At 49.1% G+C, this 19,145-nt stretch overlaps 8 protein-coding genes across 8 annotated transcripts; 5 read left to right on the top strand and 3 right to left on the bottom strand.

Annotated features, from left to right (window-relative positions):
- Nucleotides 1-13: 13 nt before the first annotated feature.
- Nucleotides 14-1,979, bottom strand: F4812DRAFT_429912 (glutaredoxin). The gene is made up of 2 exons (XM_047934312.1): nt 850-1,979; nt 14-741 (listed from the first exon to the last, which is right to left on the bottom strand). Exons 1-2 carry the CDS (start codon nt 1,561-1,563, stop codon nt 655-657), a joined length of 801 nt encoding a protein of 266 aa, XP_047789848.1. The 5' UTR covers nt 1,564-1,979; the 3' UTR covers nt 14-654.
- A 153-nt stretch (nt 1,980-2,132) lies between these two features.
- Nucleotides 2,133-4,402, bottom strand: F4812DRAFT_429910 (uncharacterized protein). Its single transcript, XM_047934311.1, has 2 exons — nt 3,278-4,402; nt 2,133-3,227 (listed from the first exon to the last, which is right to left on the bottom strand). The coding sequence occupies exons 1-2, from the start codon at nt 3,786-3,788 to the stop codon at nt 2,638-2,640; spliced, it is 1,101 nt and encodes a 366-aa protein (XP_047789847.1). The 5' UTR covers nt 3,789-4,402; the 3' UTR covers nt 2,133-2,637.
- A 10-nt stretch (nt 4,403-4,412) lies between these two features.
- F4812DRAFT_400278 (uncharacterized protein) lies at nt 4,413-7,681 on the top strand. Its single transcript, XM_047932208.1, has 4 exons — nt 4,413-5,259; nt 5,325-5,399; nt 5,453-7,304; nt 7,365-7,681. Exons 1-4 carry the CDS (start codon nt 4,948-4,950, stop codon nt 7,487-7,489), a joined length of 2,364 nt encoding a protein of 787 aa, XP_047789846.1. The 5' UTR covers nt 4,413-4,947; the 3' UTR covers nt 7,490-7,681.
- Nucleotides 7,682-8,866: 1,185 nt separating this feature from the next.
- F4812DRAFT_429908 (uncharacterized protein) lies at nt 8,867-10,563 on the top strand. Its single transcript, XM_047934310.1, has 3 exons — nt 8,867-9,300; nt 9,441-9,570; nt 9,825-10,563. The coding sequence occupies exons 2-3, from the start codon at nt 9,493-9,495 to the stop codon at nt 10,029-10,031; spliced, it is 285 nt and encodes a 94-aa protein (XP_047789845.1). The 5' UTR covers nt 8,867-9,300; nt 9,441-9,492; the 3' UTR covers nt 10,032-10,563.
- A 763-nt stretch (nt 10,564-11,326) lies between these two features.
- Nucleotides 11,327-13,900, top strand: F4812DRAFT_429906 (cytosolic Fe-S cluster assembly factor nar-1). Its single transcript, XM_047934309.1, has one exon. The coding sequence runs from the start codon at nt 11,891-11,893 to the stop codon at nt 13,661-13,663; it is 1,773 nt and encodes a 590-aa protein (XP_047789844.1). The 5' UTR covers nt 11,327-11,890; the 3' UTR covers nt 13,664-13,900.
- F4812DRAFT_400242 (uncharacterized protein) lies at nt 13,704-15,086 on the bottom strand. Its single transcript, XM_047932207.1, has 2 exons — nt 14,638-15,086; nt 13,704-14,501 (listed from the first exon to the last, which is right to left on the bottom strand). The coding sequence occupies exons 1-2, from the start codon at nt 14,832-14,834 to the stop codon at nt 13,745-13,747; spliced, it is 954 nt and encodes a 317-aa protein (XP_047789843.1). The 5' UTR covers nt 14,835-15,086; the 3' UTR covers nt 13,704-13,744.
- Nucleotides 15,087-15,437: 351 nt separating this feature from the next.
- F4812DRAFT_400215 (uncharacterized protein) lies at nt 15,438-16,700 on the top strand. Its single transcript, XM_047932206.1, has 4 exons — nt 15,438-15,689; nt 15,760-16,058; nt 16,129-16,357; nt 16,421-16,700. The coding sequence occupies exons 2-3, from the start codon at nt 15,857-15,859 to the stop codon at nt 16,254-16,256; spliced, it is 330 nt and encodes a 109-aa protein (XP_047789842.1). The 5' UTR covers nt 15,438-15,689; nt 15,760-15,856; the 3' UTR covers nt 16,257-16,357; nt 16,421-16,700.
- A 699-nt stretch (nt 16,701-17,399) lies between these two features.
- Nucleotides 17,400-19,145, top strand: F4812DRAFT_459631 (uncharacterized protein; the record flags this gene model as incomplete). The annotated part of the gene is made up of 2 exons (XM_047937584.1): nt 17,400-17,587; nt 17,750-19,145. 2 exons carry the CDS (start codon nt 17,400-17,402, stop codon nt 19,143-19,145), a joined length of 1,584 nt encoding a protein of 527 aa, XP_047789841.1.

Below are 19,145 nucleotides of genomic sequence, written 5' to 3'. Positions count from 1 at the left end.
TGTCCTCATAGTCGACTTATCCCTCCCCATCTTGGTTTGAAAGTGATGATCATATATGTTATGTGGCACATCGGTTTCTGGAGTTTAAATGTAATTTCTAGCATGCCTTCGGAGCCCGTTGTAATAATTTTTGCATAACAGTGTAGATTCTGTCTCCTATCACCTCTACACCCCTAAAGAAACATTACAGTGCTTCTTCCCTAAGTAGCCTACAGAAAAAGTGCATAATTATAATTCGGGGCTAGCAAACCCATGCAACGGATACGATTACTGGCTTAATTCATTCATATTAGGGTATTTAGGTCGAGGAACTAACTCTGGCTCCCTGTGATATCCACTCGTCATCGTAGTATGTCGCGGATCTACCGACCTTCTCGACCTCCACGTTCAGCATAGGAGAGAGAACCTTGAGAATATATCGCGAAATATAGACTTTGCAAACCTCCAAAGGAAGCTTTCGGACTTCAAAAGCCGCCAAGGCGCAGCCTAGTTACCTAGGTAGGGAATCCACCCGTTCGATGCTTTACATCATAAGAGTTTCTCGGAATCATTTGTGGCATAAAATGCCCAGCGTATACTCAGATCAAAGGTAGTACATATGTACCTAGGGCTACCACCCGGCTACGCAGTACCTTTATCCTCCTGCTGTGATACTCAAGCAGCAGTGGCGGCAGCGCCATTCTGGCTCGGAACGCTGAAGTTCTTAAAGAAATCGGGGTCCTTATCTAGCTCCTCCTTGACCTGCAAGACAAAACCAAAGTTAGCCAACACTCTAATGTCCCTCCTCCTCCTCCTTTAGGGAATAGCATAGGATAGAATAGGTTAGGTAGGTACTGAGGCAGAACTCACGATATCCAGACCGCCAACCAGTTCGCCCGAAACCCACAGCTGCGGGTACGTGGGCCAGTCGGCGAACTTCTTGAGGCCCTGCCGGACGTCGTCGTCGGCGAGGATGTTGAAGAACCCGTACTTGACGCTGCGCTCCCGCAGGATGCTCACCAGCTGCCGCGAGAACCCGCACTTGGGCTCGCTCGGCGTGCCCTTCATGAACAGCATCACGGGCGCCGCGTTGACCAGGCCCGTAAGCCTCTTGTTCAGCTCCTCCTCGGGGGACAGCACCTCCTCGCTCTTCTCAACCGATCCTCCTTCCACCGCGGCATCCGCCGAATTGTTGCCGTTAGTCGCCACCGCCGCCGCCGTCGTGGTGGTAGAGGAATTCAGGGGAGCGTGCGTTTCGATGGCCTTTCGCAGGGCGGCGGCGTTGCTACCGCTGACGGCCTCGAGGACCTGGTCGTTGCGCTGGAGGACGACGTACGGGACGGCGACGACGTCGTAGATCTCGGAGATGTCGCTGAGCTCCTCGGCGTTGATGGACACCCAGCTCGTGGGTGGGGAGTCCTTCGCGGAGTAGTCGCTGGCTAGGGTCTCGATGACCTTGGCCATCTGCGCGCACGGCGCGGCCCAGGGCGCGTGGAAGAAGATGACAAGGAGGGTGGACTTGGGGAGCGATCCGACGAAGGTCTCCCATTCGTGCTGGGCCGTGATCTCCTTCACCAACCCCATCTTTGTCGTTTGTTGGCGATTATATGTTTCTACTGGAAAGTTGTAGGGATCTGGTTTTTGTGTCGCGTTTAGGTATATGTCGAGTACGAAAAATAAGAAAAGAGGAGAGAGGCAGGCGCCGATGCTAATAAGTTGTACCTAACCTTAGATAATGTTGGTGGTGGTGTTTTGGGGAAAGCACTTTAATAAGTTTGCCCCTCCGATGGATTCGCCGGCTAAGAAGTTTAGAGGTTGAAAGTGGATTATTGTCCAATGGAGGGGCAGTTGATTACCTTTTTTACTTAGCACGTCTTATTAACTAGCGCCGTTCGAACTTCCAAGTTCTCCGAGAACGATTGCGTCATTTTGGGTGCTTTTTATATATGGGCTCTTTTCAAAGACAGTTATATAATATCCCTTACAGCCTTTGTTATCCCTTAACATTAGGCGGTCACTTGATTTGTTGCAGCTGTTAATATAATTACTCAGGTAGTTAATATAATTAATAACCTTACCTAAGATATATGTGGGAATTGCATTTTTGTTTGCTTCTTAGTTTTCTAGTATTATTGAATGAATAACTACAAGCCGTGCCATAAGGGTATTAAGCACATATTCGAATATTTATAGCAAACAACACAAGACTTTTAGTCTTACGATTAGGTACAAATAAATACAAGTTACGAAAAGAACTTCATAGTTTGTCTCGGATTATCACCTCAACTGTTGCCCATGGAGTTAACTCAGAATAACCTAGGTAGGTAGTATAGCACCCAAGTATGTACCTAACCTTGGCAGGTTTGTGCCAGGTACCTAATGTATGGGCATTGATAGAATGAAGCTGAAATTCAGTATACTTCGCTAAACTGATAACGCCATCGCTATCAGATGTATTATTATATCCCCATGGGGGCTCGAGGACGCACCCGTGGCAATTCCTAAGAGCAATTCCTAAGACCTTGTGCTCCCCTGCACTACTATTCCTGAGTTCCATATTCCCCTATACCTACCCCTATACCTAATCCATGGATAGACGTGGAGGCTGTGTGGCATTACCTGCTTAATTGTTTAAAAAGGGGCATCTTCTAGAAACCCTTAATCCGTAAACTGACCCAAACTAGCCGCGGTTACCTGCGAACCGTTGGCGTTATCCTGAGCATCTTCCAACGCCGCGCTCTCCTCTCCTTTCTTAGCTATCCGAGCCTGTGCCTCTGCCTCAAGAACCAATTCACGTCTTTGCCACCAGTCTTCCTCGATCTGTATGACTTGGTCCAACAGAGCCTCTTTCTCTAGCCACTCTTGCCTGTATATCTCCTCCATTTCTTTGCATTGTCGCTTCAGAGCCTCGCTATCTTTCGTTACCCACCTAAGATTTGCTACGCATACTTTGTAAAGAGACTTCGTATCCATGGTAAGCTCCTTGCTAGAGAACCCCTGTTGCTCCGTCAACGGTGTCAAGAAGTCCGTCATATCGGACCCGGTATCGCCATCGTCCACAGCATCGTCGTGGCCCGCCGAGTGGGACTGCGGCGTCTTGATGATGATTTTGAGCTTTCCAGACTTAGGACCAGACTGGGTCTGCATAGACTTGGGTACGGGATCGGATGGTCGCAAAGCTTCAGTCTCGTGGACTGTCCGCATATGTTTCGCCAATGCATCGGATCTTGTAAACGCACGGTCACATTCTACTGTTGTCAGTCGCTGTCTCTCTTAAGGTGAAGTTTGATAATCTTACCAGGCAAATAACAATAGAACGGCTTCTCCCTCGTATGGCTTCTCATATGGGCCTTTAATGCATAACCGCTAGCATGGGGCAAGCTTTTCCTAGGACAACCGATCCATTCGCAAGTATACTTCTTCTGACGGCTCTCTATGTGGTCATTGTGTATGTGCTCGACTAGTTTGTCCATATTTCCCAGGTCGCCTACTCTGCATCCGTCCCAGGCACATACTGTTACTTGTTCCTGGAATTCGTCCTCATCAAGCTTAGCATTAATTGGGGAATTGGGTATGTCGCCCGAAGTGTCTGACGAAATGTCGCCGTCGAGATCGTGATCTGATTCTTGTTCGGGCTCGGGCTCTACATGAACAGAAGAAGAGGCCCTCGATCCGTCGCCTAGTTTCTGTCGCTTAAATGGAGGAGGCGCTGGTTCGTCAACCACACCGGTATCATCGAAATCATTGTCGGCTTCAGGTGAGTCGGACGATAACGAGCTAATTGAAGACGAATCCGATAACAACACCATCTTGAATCGCACTTAACATTCAAATGTCAAGATCAAGAATTAAAAAAGTTGGGCGGCGTAAACAGGGGCGAACCCGCGCTGGAGCGAGAACGGACAACGATTGAGCTTTAGGCGCAACTTCCCACGATTGCCAATATTCAGGATTTGAGTATTTTCAGGTAAGAGGAATTAAACGCCGATGGTAATGTGACTTTAATTGGCGTATGAAGTAGGATGGTTGAATAATAAAGGAGGGTTAAACAAATCGTAGTGGTGAAGGAGAAGACAACGAAAGGAAAAGAAGAAAAAAAGGCTGATGAGCTGAGACAAGCCAACAATCAATATGCAATCTCCAAATTATTTCCAGTGATGGGATGTTTTCTCGCGCGCATAGGCATTGGCATTGGCGGCCGCGTTTGTTTGCGATAAGAGGCTAGCTAGTAACACTAGAGATTAGGTATGCACGATGCGAATACCTAGTGCGAATAGAAGGTGGATAACAACGTTAGAATAATTTAGTGCAAATTATGAGTTATGAAGGATGTATTGTACTACCATGTAATTGAGCTGCCTGGCCGTTAGGTATCAGAGCAGCAGGGGTAGGTACCTAATGAATGAACTGTACCTAATTCACCATTGAATACAGGTAGGTATTCGTTGTATTGGTCTGGCCGCATACACCTACGTAAGGTACCCGTCTACATAATGGCGGCTTGAAGGTGACCCCGAGGACCGGGCACCAAAAACCAAACACAGCCCACTTCCACTTTCGTACTATGTAATAAGCAGCAATTGCTGCCAGGCACGAATTGAAAACTATCGATAAATTGGAACTGGCGAAGAACTTCCTCTCTCTTCTTTCTTTTCTAGCATATTGATGTTAATGTTACAAAAACCCGGCCATCGAGAATAGGTGTCAACTATCCTTAGTCGACGACTTTATTCGATTCTTCCCTCACCCCCTGGCCTTCTTCTTACGGTTGCTGTGACATCACCCCCACTCATTCAACTTTACTCCTTGTGACACTATTCACCTTTTCAACTATTCAACTATTCAACCACTTTTACTATTCTAGTATTTTATTTGGGCACCTAACTAGTATTCAAATATTCCCGTTGAAGTTCGACGTCGAAGATAAACGGAACCGACTGCTCTACAACACCTTTCCTCCCCCTGAAAATGGCTTCGTTAAATCTTTCTATAAACGGCCCCTCGATCAAGAGTAGTTACCAGGGTGTTGTTAACGCCCCTCCTCCGCCTTCTGGTAGTTCTTCTACATACGGTCAATGGGCTCTATTCTACGTACAAGCCCCCTTAGCCAATGCTTTCCAAGATACCGGAAACAAAGAAAGTATTTTGAAGGTTCAGTCAACCGGCTCTGGTGAGCTAGAGGATCTTATTGAGGACTTCAGCGAAGGTCGTATCCAATTCGCCTTCCTTAAGGTTAAAGACCCAAACACAGGTCTGCCTAAGTATGCCTTAATCGCATGGGTTTGTCTACCCTCACTCTTTTTAGTCGAGAATTCAAAGTGAATTAGCTAAATATTTTTTTGCAGTGCGGTGGAGGTGTTCCCGAGAGGACGAAAGGTTACTTCACGAGTCATTTAAATGCTGTTTCTAAAGTTCTTCACGTACGTAAACCGAATTCTCGTAGTCTTCCAGATATAATACTGACTAAAACCAGGGATACCACGTACAAATCACAGCTCGCTCCGAGACCGACCTCGAACCTGCGAACATTCTTCAGAAAGTCGCCGATGCGTCCGGTGCCAAGTATACAGCCGGTGGAAGTGCACCTGTGCAGACTGGAGGAGGTCCCCCTCCAGTAAAGTCGAAGCCTGTCTTCTCTACAACTTCCAGCTCGTCCAGTAACCCAATAGTCGCTGCACGAAACGCGAGTCTACGAAAGAAGGATGACGACGGCTGGGGGGACGCACCACAAGTTTCGCGGACCGAGCTTGAAAAGGTGGAGCCGGCCTATAAGCCAACCAAGGTTAACTTAGCCGAGTTGACAAGCCAGAAGCAAGAGCCCTCAAGATTCAACGGCACGAGCCAACAAGACGATAGGCCTAGGGATGTAATCGGAGGCGGATACCAACCTGTTGGAAAGGTGGATATCGCTGCTATTCGGGCTGCAGCAAAGAACAAGCAAGACGACCGACCAGTACCAGTTAAGGGCGCTTATGAGCCCGTGGGCAAGGTTGACATTGCAGCAATCCGAGCAAAGGCACAGAAGCCTGCAGAATCTGAGCCTGCAGCTGAAGCCGATGAACCGCCAAAGCCCCTAGCAGAACGAAGTGCAGTGTTTAGCCAAGCCGAGCGTATCACAGAACTCCCCAAGCCTAAGGTGGCAAAGAAATGGGGTGGCGCATCTACATTCACAGGCACAAAGGCACCTACTCCTGGCGCATTGGGTTTGGGAGGCCCTTCCCCAACACCTGCCACACCTCCAGTTGGATCGGCCAGTCGAACATTCGCTGATCAAGGAGGCAAAACGCCTGCCCAGATTTGGGCCGAAAAGAAGGCTAAACAAGGCTCTGTTTCTGGAATCAGCAACCCTCCAGCGGCACCCGTCGTACAGCAAAATAGCGGAGGAGCAGGGTGGCAGAGCGGTTATAAAGGAAAGAGCTGGGCACCTGTTCAGACGGGAACATTCAGCCGCGGCATCCCGGGGCAGAAGACTGGCGAGACGGAGACTAGCCAAGAGGCACCGACGTCTCCAGCGGGAAGCGTTGGTGCCATACGAGACCGTTTCAAGGAGGCAACTCAAGTCATCTCGCCCGCCCCGGCAGCGCCAAAGGTTCCATCCCCTGCCGAGGATAATGAGCGAGCACCGCCTCCGCCGCCCTTAGCCTCCCGGCCTTCGGATGGTGCCCCTCCGGGCGGTGTCGCGCTTCCCGGTATGCCCCCACGCCCTCCTCCAGTTACAGATCAGGAAGAAGAGGCCGAACGAGAACAGGAGCAGGAATACCAACGAGAACCGTCTCCTGTTCGCGTGGCTGTGCCTGTCCCGCGTGGGCCTGAGCCTGAGATTGAGCCGGTGCATGAACCTCCCCGTTCGCTTCCCGTTCGACCGATCGAGCAAGAACTCCCCAGGGAGGAAGAGCTACCTGCTGAAGAGGATGCCCACGATCCTCGCGCAGCTGCTGCAGCTGTTGCAGAAGCTCAATTTGGTCACGAGCAAGTGGCAGAAGCACCTGCGGCTTCTAGCGGAGGCAAACGTGCCCTAATCCAATATGACTACGAGAAGGCCGAGGATAACGAATTAGAGCTTCGCGAAGGCGAATACGTCACTAACATAGAAATGGTGGACGAGGACTGGTGGATGGGTACCAACGCTCGAGGCGAGACTGGCTTATTCCCTAGCAATTACGTCGAACTGGTCGACGACGAAGCGGAAGAAGCAGCTGCGGCCCCTACAGCCAGCCATCAAGCGCCTCCGCCTGTACCTGCCGCCGAGGCTGAACCCGAGCCAGCAGCGGGCGGTGGACACACCGCTACAGCCCAGTTCGATTACGAGGCTGCCGAGGACAATGGTAAGCAACCATCATCTAATTATTTATCGATAAGACGTGCATAACTGACAAGCATGATAGAACTGAGCTTCCCTGAGGGAGCTAAGATTACCAATCTTGAGTTCCCCGATGAGGACTGGTGGTTCGGTCACTACAAGGGAAACTCTGGTCTGTTCCCTGCCAATTATGTGCAGCTAGATCAGTAATTTATTTACTACTTATTATCTTCGCCGACAAAACGATGTCACGACGAGTATGACAGCAACCGTTGATTTGGAGAGTTACCTAAACAAGAAGCAGTTGAGAACAACTTACCGAAAACTTCCGTCGAGAAGAGTTCATTTTATTTCTTTGTTACTTTTTTTTCGTAGTTAGCTGAATAAGAAAAAAAAAAAAAAGAAACTACGCTTTTATATATACGAGAATTCAAGAAAAGTATTCCGTATTCAGCGTGTTCAGATCAAAGACGGGTACTAGATGTAGGTTGGTATCCATATTTCAGCCCTACGTGTGATTGGACCTGCTTTTCGATGTTCCATTCTAGATTAGGTACCTTGTTCGTACAAGGTATACATCATTCAGGGTCCTACTAGAAGTTTGGAGAAATAAGATGCGCCGGATTTGAGCGGTGCCTTACGTTAGTTTCTCTTAAATGCAGTAAAGTAGTAACGTTGGCAAGTCGTTGGACCGATTATCTTCCAATTATATGCACAGGCAGATAGATCCAGGTCATATACTAGTATGTACTAGGTAACAAAGAATATGTGTAGAGGTACTAGGTAACACTTATTATTAGATCAGGTACCTAACTACTAGGTACTCATATTAGGATATACCCATACCTAAACCACGTATAGAACGGATATCTCGGCCTTTAGCGCAAAAACGAGATGGCTTTTTCGTAACTATTCCGGGTCATTCTTAACCTTTCTCAGCGATTTAGGTTAGGTACTATTTCCATTAGAGGTACGAGCTTAAATGAGTAAAACCCAGTGGGCATTTGGGCAGTAAAAAACAACCTGGAATAATTACATTCTCTCTCTGATGTACCTATTGTATAATACCGCTGTCACTATCACTGCCACTTAAGCCAACGTAACATGCTACCCGTACGTGGCTGATGAAAGGTGGGAGGCCTCTAGGTACACCATCTCTCGAAAGCTTTTAGCATCAAGGAGTTAAGCGGCGGTCTGTGTGTAGGTAGTTGCACGCGACAACGGTACGGCGGGTTAGCTCGTTCTTTGTTACACGTAACTGGTTACTTATTAGTATGTAAGAGATGATGCTGTTGCGCGAGGGAGTCTGCACCACCATAATTTTATGGTACGCACGTACTTGGGTGTTTGACCACCTTAGGTAGCTGCCCGGATAGGGGGGCTATGAGTTTCAGATATGACGCGTTGCGAAGGCGTTAGGAGGCAAAAGAACCACGTACCTAGGTACAAGTTTCTACATACAACACGTAATCTGCCAGCTAGTCTGCTAACGTTGATAAAGGCTGAGCCACACAGAGTTGCGTGCCGTATAGCCGCGCTGCGCTACAACGGCGGCAATAGGTACATGTAGTAACCACCCGAGACAGTAAAAGAAAGCGCCGGAAAGTAGTACCTAGCAATTCCAATTATTTACAGCCAAGGTACATGCGTATCCCTTGAAACTTCTTCCAAAGAAGGAATGCATGACCATCCGATCTTAATTCATCTGCAGTTACAGGTCTTTTTCAGGTCTTTTTCAGGTATGAATGTATCTGGTACCTTAGGAATACATTCAATAATTGTAGGTACCTAAATTCGATCTTAGGTTCGGTACTTTGGCATTACATATTCGACCCACCGCCTTCTTCCCATTCATTTATTCATTTACAACTTCCAGAACTTCTTGATCTTAATTATTATCAACCTTTTTCGTCGTCATCATCAATTTTTTCCCCTTCGTTTTGTTTCTTTTGAAACAGTCCAACCTATCTCATTGTCGTCGGCGCCTAGACGCGAGCAAAACATCCTCGAATCCAATCAAGGTACGTACGGCGCATTCAGCTAATGATGATATGATGATGATGATTCGATTGAGGCTTTCCAGCTTATGATCTTGGCGGATTTTCCCTGACCTTGACCGCACCGCTATAGTTCTTGGCTAACCTTAATCTTGTCGTTGCAGAATCCCATACACGACTTACATCCATCCATCCGTCAATCAAAAATCATCAAAGATGGCTAGTCAAGATTATTACCAAGGCCCTCATCAGGGTTACGCACCTCAAGGCTACCCGCCGCAAGCTCCTCCGCAGGTACGTCGCAATTTAGTAAATTACCTGAATGTTTTTTTAAGAATAGGCGTGTCACAATTTCATTGAGACATCGAGACACACCTGCCAAGACAACGTCTTAAGCTTGCGCTGCACCCCGCGGTCTCCAAACTGTTGGGTTAGCACGCAATATCAGCTTAGATGTCACCTTGGTCGCTATATATTAATAGCGACCCATTTTGTGACAAGCTGAATAAAAATTGTAAGATTCGAAAGCTAACTCGATCGAATTGTAGGCGTATGGCCCTCCTCAAGGCCAGTACTACAACGCACCCCCGGGCCAACCGCCGATGCAGTACCAGCAGCAACCCCCTCAAGAGAGGAAGTCGGGTGGTGGTGGCTGTCTCCAAGGCTGTCTGGCAGCGCTGTGCTGTTGCTTCGTCTGTGAAGAGGGATGCGAGTGCTGCGCCGAGTGCTGCGAATGCTGTTTCGAGATGTGTTAAGTTAAGGGTGATGCCTATTTAAGCCGATACGACAACGAACAACCCTAACGAAATGAGATGGCGGATCGGCTGCCCTAGGAGGAGGAGTTTGCTTTTTTGAGATGAAGTTGTCGAATAATAGTTGCGCACGCAAAAAATGCTACCTCGACGGTATCAACTTCGACATCCAGGAATGAATAGAAATTCGATAGGGTAAATCGGTCTTTTGCAGATGTTGGGTGCAATGAGATTATCTCAACGCTTTTATGGCGGATGCTTTCCCGCGAACTCGACTACTTTTTTTCGTTTTTTTTCTTTTTCAGTTTATGAACAGATCCAGATACCTACCAAAAATCAAGTTATATAATGGTATTGGACCGGCTTTTGCTTTCATGTTATGACAATAGGAAATGGAATATAGGCCTTCCTCGCCTTTTCCCATCATAAAATTCTCTTCTGTAACTGGAAGTAGCATTCGCATATCAGTACTACTGCAGTTTGTGAAATCGATAAGTTTTATTACATGAATGTTTACTCTAATTTAAGAATCGTGCTCAGAGTAGCAGAGAATAGCTTATCGTGAAATCGTAACAACCTGGACTCAGTTGAACCGTAGCGTCGGATGTCTTATTCAGCCTAACGGGTAGCTTCATCCTATAAACGTGGAACCAGAGACTATATAAGGTACCTTAGGTATATATATTAGATGCCCCTGTTCCCCCTCTGCTATAACGTAACGATTTATAAGAAGAAATAGTCTCCCAGTCCTTGAGACAGTATAGTTGGGACTTGTGTTATAGTGAATATAATTCACATGAAATACAAATTACCCTCATACACAAGACATACTTGGTGTTTAAACCTATAGCTGTCATAATATCAATGGGTAAAAACAACTTGGTTTTAACAGGTAGTTGATGATATAGGAGTATAGAAGTATACCTATGTCCAAAGACAAAGCATGACAAAAGATAACTTACGTACCTAGTTACCTATAAGTAAGTCGAAGTTCAAAACCAATTAACTACCTGTTAAACTTAGGTATTATTTAATCACTAAAGAGCCACATTAGAAATAGTTCAAGGTCACAACTATCTAACTTATCAGCCTATTCCTAGCTATAGCTATAGCTATAGTTAGTACAACTATCAAGTCGTTTGGCGATATTACTTTCACCAATCGGCTTCTTAGCGTTAGGTAGATACAATCTTCTTGGTACAGTACGGCATATCTAGACTTCACACGGTGTTTATAAATAAGGCAGTAAGGCCCAGGGTAACCCCGCGGAAAACATATGCTTGCTTACATGAGTGATAGGTACAATACCTAGGTACACTAGTTTGGAGGGGAAGGGGGGGTTAAAACCGCCACCCGGACCCGCAGCATCCAATGCCAGGGAGCCGATTTCGCATTAACAAAAATTCGCCGATTTCAAAGCAACTTACCTACAACTTCTGGCATGCGACAAATCTCCAATTACTTTAGGTTAGGTACTTACTTTTTGTTATTTATTATTCGTTCATACAACGAGTTTTAGAATTGAGAGAGAGAATAAATCAAGTAGATTCTTAACTACGACGACGACTTAACATCCCCATCGTCATCCTTTTGATCGATCATCCATCCATCCATCCATCCATCTATTCATTCCATCGATTCGACTCGTCCCGTCTCCCCCCGCGCCGGGTTGTCTTCCAGTCGCGCCGCTTCGTATCAAAAGTTACATCTCCCCGACCCAAAGTTCGAGAAATAGGCAATTTAACCTCTTATTAAATAAACCCAACCGCCGGAGCCATATAAATAAACCAGGGGACTTGTCCCCCCCAAACCAAACTTCTCAACGCCTCTCACTCCTTTTCCTCCAATAATACCCGCCCACAATGTCGGCGATCCTCTCGGCAGACGACCTAAACGACTTCATATCCCCCGGCGTAGCCTGCATCAAACCCGTCGAGACCCTCCCCGCGGCCCCCGCCCCTACCTCCAGCGACCTCGAGCACGAAGTCATTCTCGACGGCCAGCACCCGCAGAATGCCGGCGCTGGCGCCGCGGGGCCCGCGCAGATCTCGCTGACCGACTGCTTAGCCTGCTCCGGGTGCGTGACCTCGGCCGAGGCCGTGCTCGTCAGCCTGCAGAGCCACTCGGAGCTGCTTAGCGTTTTAGACGGCGCGCCGAGCCTGCGCATAACGCGGCGCGGGGATGGAGGCTTCGGGGTCGAAGGCCTCGAGAACCCGGACAGCAAGATATTTGTGGCGAGCGTGTCGCCGCAGACGCGCGCCAGCCTGGCGGCGGTCGCGGGGCGGGATGTGAGCGAGCGGGACGCCGGGCGCATGATATCGCAGCTGCTGATCGGGTCGGAAGGGTTGCGCGCGGGCGGCAAGTGGAATAACGGGTTCGAATGGGTCGTCGACACGAACACGGCGCGGGAGGCGTGTTTAGTACTAGGTGCGGAGGAGGCGCTAAGCGACAAGGGCACAGTCTCGAAGCCCATTTTGACGTCGAGTTGTCCCGGGTGGGTATGTTATGCCGAGAAGACGCATCCGCACGTCCTGCCATACATCTCAAGGGTGAAGTCGCCGCAGGCGCTCATGGGCACGCTGCTAAAAACCACGTTAAGCCGGACGTTGGGGATCTCTCCCGATCGGATATGGCACCTGGCTGTAATGCCGTGCTTCGACAAGAAGCTGGAGGCGAGCCGCGAGGAGCTTACCGACGCTGTGTGGAATGAAAACGGGCAGCCTGGTAGGGGCGTGAGGGATGTGGATTGTGTCATCACGAGCAAAGAGATTCTGATGTTGACAGAGTCGAGGAACATTGATTTCTTCGGATTACCCAAGGCCCCTATTTCGACCACACTTCAAACCCCCTTTCCTGATCCCACGATAAGACGCTTCCTCTTTCCTCCGCGGTCGCGGACAGGTCAAGGGAGCCCGCTGGCGGGGACTTCGGGGGGCAATTTATATTATACACTGAAATACGTCTCCGCGCGGTATCCGGGATCGAAAATCGAGACGGTACGTGGCCGGAATGCCGATGTTGTGGAGTATACGGTGACCTCGGCGGCCGGCGAGCCGATATTCAAGGCTGCGAGATATTACGGCTTCCGGAATATTCAAAATTTAGTGCGGAGGCTGAAGCCGCCGAAACTGTCGCGGATGCCGGGCGCAAAAGTCACCGGGTCTCGGAGACCAGCGGGCAAGCAGGCGGGACTGGAATATGCCTATGTTGAGGTCATGGCATGTCCCGGAGGTTGCACCAACGGTGGCGGGCAGATCAAAGTCGACGATCCGATCGTAATCGAGAGGAGAGGCCTGGAAGCGAAGCCTGGGCCTCAGGAGCAGAAGCAGTGGTTGGCACAAGTGGACGAGGCATACTTTTCGGCTGAAGACCCCGACTCGGATCTGGAGGCTGAGAACGTGAACACGGGCATAGAAAACGGGGGAGGTCGGGCGCCAAGTGATACGGTCGACGGCATTTCCCCGTCATATATTCGGGATACCCTGGCGCATTGGGCGGGCACGACGGGCATAGGCGTCGATAGGTTGGTATATACGAGCTATCGCGAGGTGGTAAGCGAGGTGGGCAAGGACAAGGCGGCGAGCAGCACGGAGAGAGTCGTCCAATTAGCGGGCAAGATCGGCGGCGGCTGGTAGCTTAGGTACCTAGGTAGCTATCATCATTTTTGTAGTACCTAGACGCAGCGTATAAGTAGTAGTATTAAATCCTACATCAAATCAGCTGCCTTTGGCGCCACGCTTCGCAAACCCGAATCCTCCCCTTCCGCTCCCGTCCGGTCCCCGCGGCGCACGTATGACTTGTTCTTCGTCCCGCGGCGTCGAACGCCGGTATAGCGGTGCTCCGCCGTCGCTGTTGTTGTTGTTGTTGTTGCTGTTGCTGTTGGCTCGGCGCTCTAGTTGGAAGCCCGGCTTGGGCGAGTAATTCGGGTCGTAAAGTTCCCGTCCACCACTAGCTTGACTACCAGGTCGTTGGATGTTGTTATCCCTGTCCCTGTCCCCCCTATCGCCCCTATCCCGTTCACCTCGGCTCTCATTATGCCGATGTCCCCCTCCTCCTCCTCCTCTTCCACCTCGCCCTCTACCCCGCGGGCCCCGTCCTTCAGCCGATCGAGGCGGCGTCACGGCGCCAGGCGTCGAAGCGCCCGAGGACGGATTCGAGCTTCCCACGCCGGCGCTAGCGTTGGAATTGGTGTTCTGTGTAGTGCTGGTGCCGAAGATCTTGGCGCGCGCCTCGTTGTACCGCCGCTGCTTCTCCTCGCGCTCCCGCTGCTGCTTGAGCTGGATCTCCTGGGGCGTGAGCTGGGGCGTCTTCTTCCCGTCTTCGTCGTCTTCGTCGTCGCCGTCGCGGTTGTGGGGGTCCCCCGACGACGGCGTGGGTTTCCGGCTGAGGACTTTGACCGCGGGCTTGAAGCCTGTTGCGAGGGGCGGGTCGGAGCGCGCTGCGAGGTAGTGGAATGTTCCGGGGGGGGCTTCGCTGTGGGGTGGGAAGGGGGGTGGATTAGTTTGTCTGTCTGTGTAGATATCGTAGGTACCTGGGTAGGGATATATATATATATAGGTATATATATAGGTATAGGTATAGGTATAGGTATATATATGAGGGGACATACGCTGATTCCCAGAGCTTCTTGTTGGACTCGGCGTGTTGCGCCAGACGTTCGGCTTTGCTTAGTCGCGGTTGGGGTTGCGACTGCGACTGCGACGTCGACGTCGATTCGTCTTTGGTTGTGGCAGCCTTATCTGCTTGGGCCTCCCAATCGTCGTCTTCCCAGGCATCGGGGACCTTGCTCGTCATCCTCTTAGCCATCGTAGCTAAGTAGGTTGGTAGGTTGGTAGGGTAAGCTATAATATTAGAACGCAGGAAGGACCGCTGACACGAATCTAAAGGACGTGGGTGTTCGTGACTAGAAATTAAATCTAAGAATGAGAAATGATTTATGTCTTCTCTTTGGCTTCTATACGCAATGGTATATATAAGATTGTAATTATTATCTGCTCCGTCGATTGGGAGGGGGAAGACAGGCGGGGAGATTTTTCGCTTTTCGCGAAAACGGAGTTTATTTTATTTACTGGGTTTTTAGGTAAGTGCAGTGAGTGCAGTGTACCTGTAATTAAGTTTACCCCATAAAGGGCCCCCTTACGTCGGTCAAGTTCCACACCGATGTTTTGACCTTGGGGAGTTGGACTCGGTAACAGCAGGAAAGGTACCTAGGCCGGCTAGGTACAATACTAGTACCTAGGTATCTATGTAGAGCTTACCTAATCTGGGGCTGCTGTCCTTGCGTTACATTACAGTGCAGCATGACCCATGACCTGACAGCCTGACCAAGGAAACGAAGCCAATCACGATAACGATCGTCAAGATTATTAAGTGGGCTCGGCTGTTGCCGCCCGAACTTTGAACTACAACTGTACCTAAAACCGTACCTCATCAGATCCATTATCGGCCAACATCTAAAGTATTATATCACATAGCAGACATCAACGCTTCTTTTCCTCTTATACTATTGTTATTTTGTTAATGTATTCAAGGAGCAATTTGCTCAGTAACATATAGCACCCTTGTACCTCTTTATTTCTGTTTACGCAATACGGCAGCCTTAACGTTTTCTAGGATATCGCAAGCTCAACTGTCCATATTAATATACTCGCCAAAATTCTAGTAAATCCCCCGACACCCTCACCCTCACTAAAGAGACTAATATAGTATTATGGCTAACGTAAGGCTATAGTAACTTAAATACCTTGATTCTGTTAAGTGCCTTAGGTGCCGTGCTTTAGTTACCTACCTAGGTACACAAATTAGAAGATACGTACTCGGAAGAAGCTATGCAGAGCAACACGCCTAGCTCATCTCGGCCGCTCACCTCCCGTGTGCCCGGCCAGCTTCACACACCCACTCACTCTTTTAGTGAAGCTGCCTTTACCCCAGAATCCTCCGATGTCCGAGGAGGCACCTGGAACGACAAGCGGTCTAGGGAAGAGCTAGATCTCGCGCGAGCCAGGCTTACTGATCAAAAATTCAACATGAGTTTGTTTCCGTACTCCCGGTTTATACTTATGTTTTTATTCTGGCTTGCTTACTAACGATGCCGTTATAGGAGACTATGAAGATCCCCTCCTACCTCGCCAGCACCCACAGTCTCATTACTATCCGAAAGGCGTAACGGCTGAAATAGAGGCTGAACTGCTGAAACTTGTTGCTGAACTTACAGGCTCCTCTAGTTGATTCTTGTGAGCCTGGGGTGTACGTCGACTTATGGGGAAGGAAGTATACGCTAGAATTTATACTACTTGTCTAGTCCCAGGGAATATACTCTCTTTTTGCCCGTCAGTATAACCGTATTTGCGAATTCTTTGATTGTGTTTGGGACTTTTACATATCGTGTATAGAATGAGTCCCAGGGTCATACATATAATATATCGGATTGAACTAGGAAAGCCTTACCCTCCCTCCCCTATTTCAAGGAGCTGGCTACCGTTTGTATAGACAGTAAAGCCTCGTATCCCCGCATATCCCTGACGCGTCAGATATAGCAACGCATTTATCCTTTTCAACTCTGTTGGGATTTCGTTGGGACTTCGGAATAGATTCTACAAAACGGCCGAACTTATTGTGCTGAACGATATAATATATATCTCTTAAATAGAATGCGACCTATGAATAACGCCATCTTTTTTATTTCTATAGTGACATGTTGCCACGCTATAGGGATCTCTTAGGTATCTTGCATAATACCTACCAAACTTACCACATATATGCGCTTCAGGGAGAATCAAATCTTTAATGTGTATTAATTAGGTGGTGCCTGGAGGGCATTTAGGGCAAAATAACACTATAGATAAACCTTTGGTGCCTCGTGTTGGAAAGTGGCCTCCTCTTAAAGTTCAATATTAGGACCGGTAACGAAGCCTACCTACCTAGGTACTTAACCAGCCTCATCTAACCACCAGAGTTTGAAGAAAGTACGAGGACAAATTATTACAACACAAATTACAACAGAAAACTTGAAATTTTTTTTCCCTACTTCTATTCCTACTTCTATTTTCCTCCTTCTATTTCTTCTATTCCTACCTTTATTTCTACTTCTACTTCCTAAACCAGTCCAAGACCCTGCAACTACAAGTACACTTCCCAGGGAAGAACCTGAGTGCTACGAGGCAAGTAACGTACTTCAACACATCACAACTTCAATATTCACCACATGACACACACGATTCATCTTATTTTCCTACACGCTGCAAATATTTATCACACTTGATTGAAATGCCGCAAGCCAAAAAGGCTATATATTCCTGAACCCTCACCACACGACTACAATCAACCACATATTACTCCCAACCTAACAATCGATCAACTAACAATTTTAAGATGCTGCTATCTTCAGAATCGTCGCTAGCGAGTTCTGAGTCGGAAGAGAGCTCGGAACTGCAGAGTTCCGGTCCTCCCACTAGGGATTCCGAGTTTGATAGAGATTTCCCGAGGGAAATCTCCGAAGATATAAGACCGGTCTCGCCGATTACAGATCGGTGGCCAAACCATAATCCGTGGGAGTACTAGTGAGTAATACCCTAGAATTTGCTTTTCTTGCTTGGTGATTTGTCTTGGGAATCGGTGGTTTCGAGTCGAAGTACCTAATGGACGAGTTTATACTTGGGAGATAATATATTATTCTTAGGATATATTATTTATTCCTAGCAAACACTAACCTATTGTTGAAGTATCGATAGGGATGGCAACGCCGTGCCATCCCCCCCAGAGCAACCGGCGGCACCTCCTCCCGTGCGTCAGCCGCAGCCGCCTTTTTCTCTGGGGGATTTGGATATTGCCATAGACTATCATCAACCCGGCAAGTCACCGCGGTGCACTTACCCGAATTTCCACGAGCAACTGACCATCCGACAACGCCGTCAACTAAAGCGCCTTGCCAATACCCTAAAGCAACCCGTCGCTATCATCCTTCCTGCCAAGAGAAACTATTACGGCAGCCACCTAGTTATTCATAACTTAGACCAAGAGCGCGTCTGGACCGATCTTGCGAGTGCGAAGCACCCACTTGCCCCCCTCGCTGAGCTAGAGGAGGCAAATTCTAGTTACGATAGCCACGACGAAAATCAGAGCATAGCTGTCGCTGACGAAGAATATCCCGAGGCATCAAACCAATCCGACGCCTGGGAGGATCAAGACCAAGACGAGCTCTCCAGCATGGATAATAGCAACTCGGTTAACGGCAACGGCGACCAGCCCGGTATCGACAGATACCTAGCCTCCATCGAGGACCCGGTACAGCGTCAGAACACCATACTTGCCGGAATAACCGCGATGTGGCCCTCCAATCACGAAGTCAACAACGTCTGGCCACACCCTCACTACCGCGGCTTCGAGGAGGACGGCGACTACGAGACCTGGTTCAGAAACAGCGCACACGAGTTCGGCTGGGACAACGACGACCCTTACTACGAGCCGGAAGACGACGAGACGTGGAGAGAGGTGTACCAGCCCCAGATTGGCGACGAGGGCATCCCCGACCAGGAAGCGCTCGACTACGTGCTTATCATGCGCGAGAACCACGAGAGACTCGAAGCTGCGATCAGGCGAAGGCGGGAGCGGTGGGAGGAGATGCACGGCAGCCACGATAGCTTTGCGGCTACCTTTTCGAGCGCTTACGATGCTGGGAATGAGCATGCTGCTGCGACTGGAAAGGCCGATGGGGTCTACGATAGAAGCGTCGATAGTGGCGAGGATGCTGATAATGATAATGATGATGATGATGAGGAGGAGGAGGAGGAGGAAGCTCCTTCCCCTCCTCGCCGCCCTATCCGTTTTAAGTTAGTCGCCAGACCCAAGGCAGTCGCTGCAGACGAAGATGCCTTAGCCGTTCATACCTCCCAGGAGACTATCGGCCCTAGTACCTCGAGTAGCATGACTCTCAACTCGGCTACCGTTCAAGCTTCCTCGCAAGCCTCTACCTCGCCTCCAAGCTCAGCATCTTTACCCAAGCCCAGCCGCGGCCGCAAGCGCAAAGCGGATCCGGATGCGGACTTCGAACCGGAGAGCAGCGGGCCTGATGTGCAGAACGCCAAGGGCAGGAAGAGGCGCCGAACTACACGACAGTGA

This window comes from Daldinia caldariorum (assembly GCF_022478825.1).
Source record: "Daldinia caldariorum strain CBS 122874 unplaced genomic scaffold F4812scaffold_9, whole genome shotgun sequence".
Lineage (NCBI taxonomy): Eukaryota > Fungi > Ascomycota > Sordariomycetes > Xylariales > Hypoxylaceae > Daldinia > Daldinia caldariorum.
This window is presented reverse-complemented; position numbering and strand designations above follow the sequence as displayed.

Bases quoted from the DNA above. Each gene is read 5' to 3' on its own strand.
- F4812DRAFT_400215 (XM_047932206.1), top strand. From the start codon at position 15,857: ATGCAGAGCAACACGCCTAGCTCATCTCGGCCGCTCACCTCCCGTGTG. The intron at 16,059-16,128 runs GTTTGTTTCCGT...ATGCCGTTATAG, and splicing joins TGATCAAAAATTCAACATGA to GAGACTATGAAGATCCCCTC.
- F4812DRAFT_400278 (XM_047932208.1), top strand. From the start codon at position 4,948: ATGGCTTCGTTAAATCTTTCTATAAACGGCCCCTCGATCAAGAGTAGT. The intron at 5,400-5,452 runs GTACGTAAACCG...GACTAAAACCAG, and splicing joins CTGTTTCTAAAGTTCTTCAC to GGATACCACGTACAAATCAC. The intron at 7,305-7,364 runs GTAAGCAACCAT...CAAGCATGATAG, and splicing joins CGAGGCTGCCGAGGACAATG to AACTGAGCTTCCCTGAGGGA.
- F4812DRAFT_429912 (XM_047934312.1), bottom strand. From the start codon at position 1,563: ATGGGGTTGGTGAAGGAGATCACGGCCCAGCACGAATGGGAGACCTTC. The intron at 742-849 runs GTGAGTTCTGCC...TTTGTCTTGCAG, and splicing joins TGGTTGGCGGTCTGGATATC to GTCAAGGAGGAGCTAGATAA.
- F4812DRAFT_429908 (XM_047934310.1), top strand. From the start codon at position 9,493: ATGGCTAGTCAAGATTATTACCAAGGCCCTCATCAGGGTTACGCACCT. The intron at 9,571-9,824 runs GTACGTCGCAAT...ATCGAATTGTAG, and splicing joins CGCCGCAAGCTCCTCCGCAG to GCGTATGGCCCTCCTCAAGG.
- F4812DRAFT_429910 (XM_047934311.1), bottom strand. From the start codon at position 3,788: ATGGTGTTGTTATCGGATTCGTCTTCAATTAGCTCGTTATCGTCCGAC. The intron at 3,228-3,277 runs GTAAGATTATCA...TGACAACAGTAG, and splicing joins GTTCTATTGTTATTTGCCTG to AATGTGACCGTGCGTTTACA.
- F4812DRAFT_429906 (XM_047934309.1), top strand. From the start codon at position 11,891: ATGTCGGCGATCCTCTCGGCAGACGACCTAAACGACTTCATATCCCCC.
- F4812DRAFT_400242 (XM_047932207.1), bottom strand. From the start codon at position 14,834: ATGGCTAAGAGGATGACGAGCAAGGTCCCCGATGCCTGGGAAGACGAC. The intron at 14,502-14,637 runs GTATGTCCCCTC...CCCACCCCACAG, and splicing joins AAGAAGCTCTGGGAATCAGC to CGAAGCCCCCCCCGGAACAT.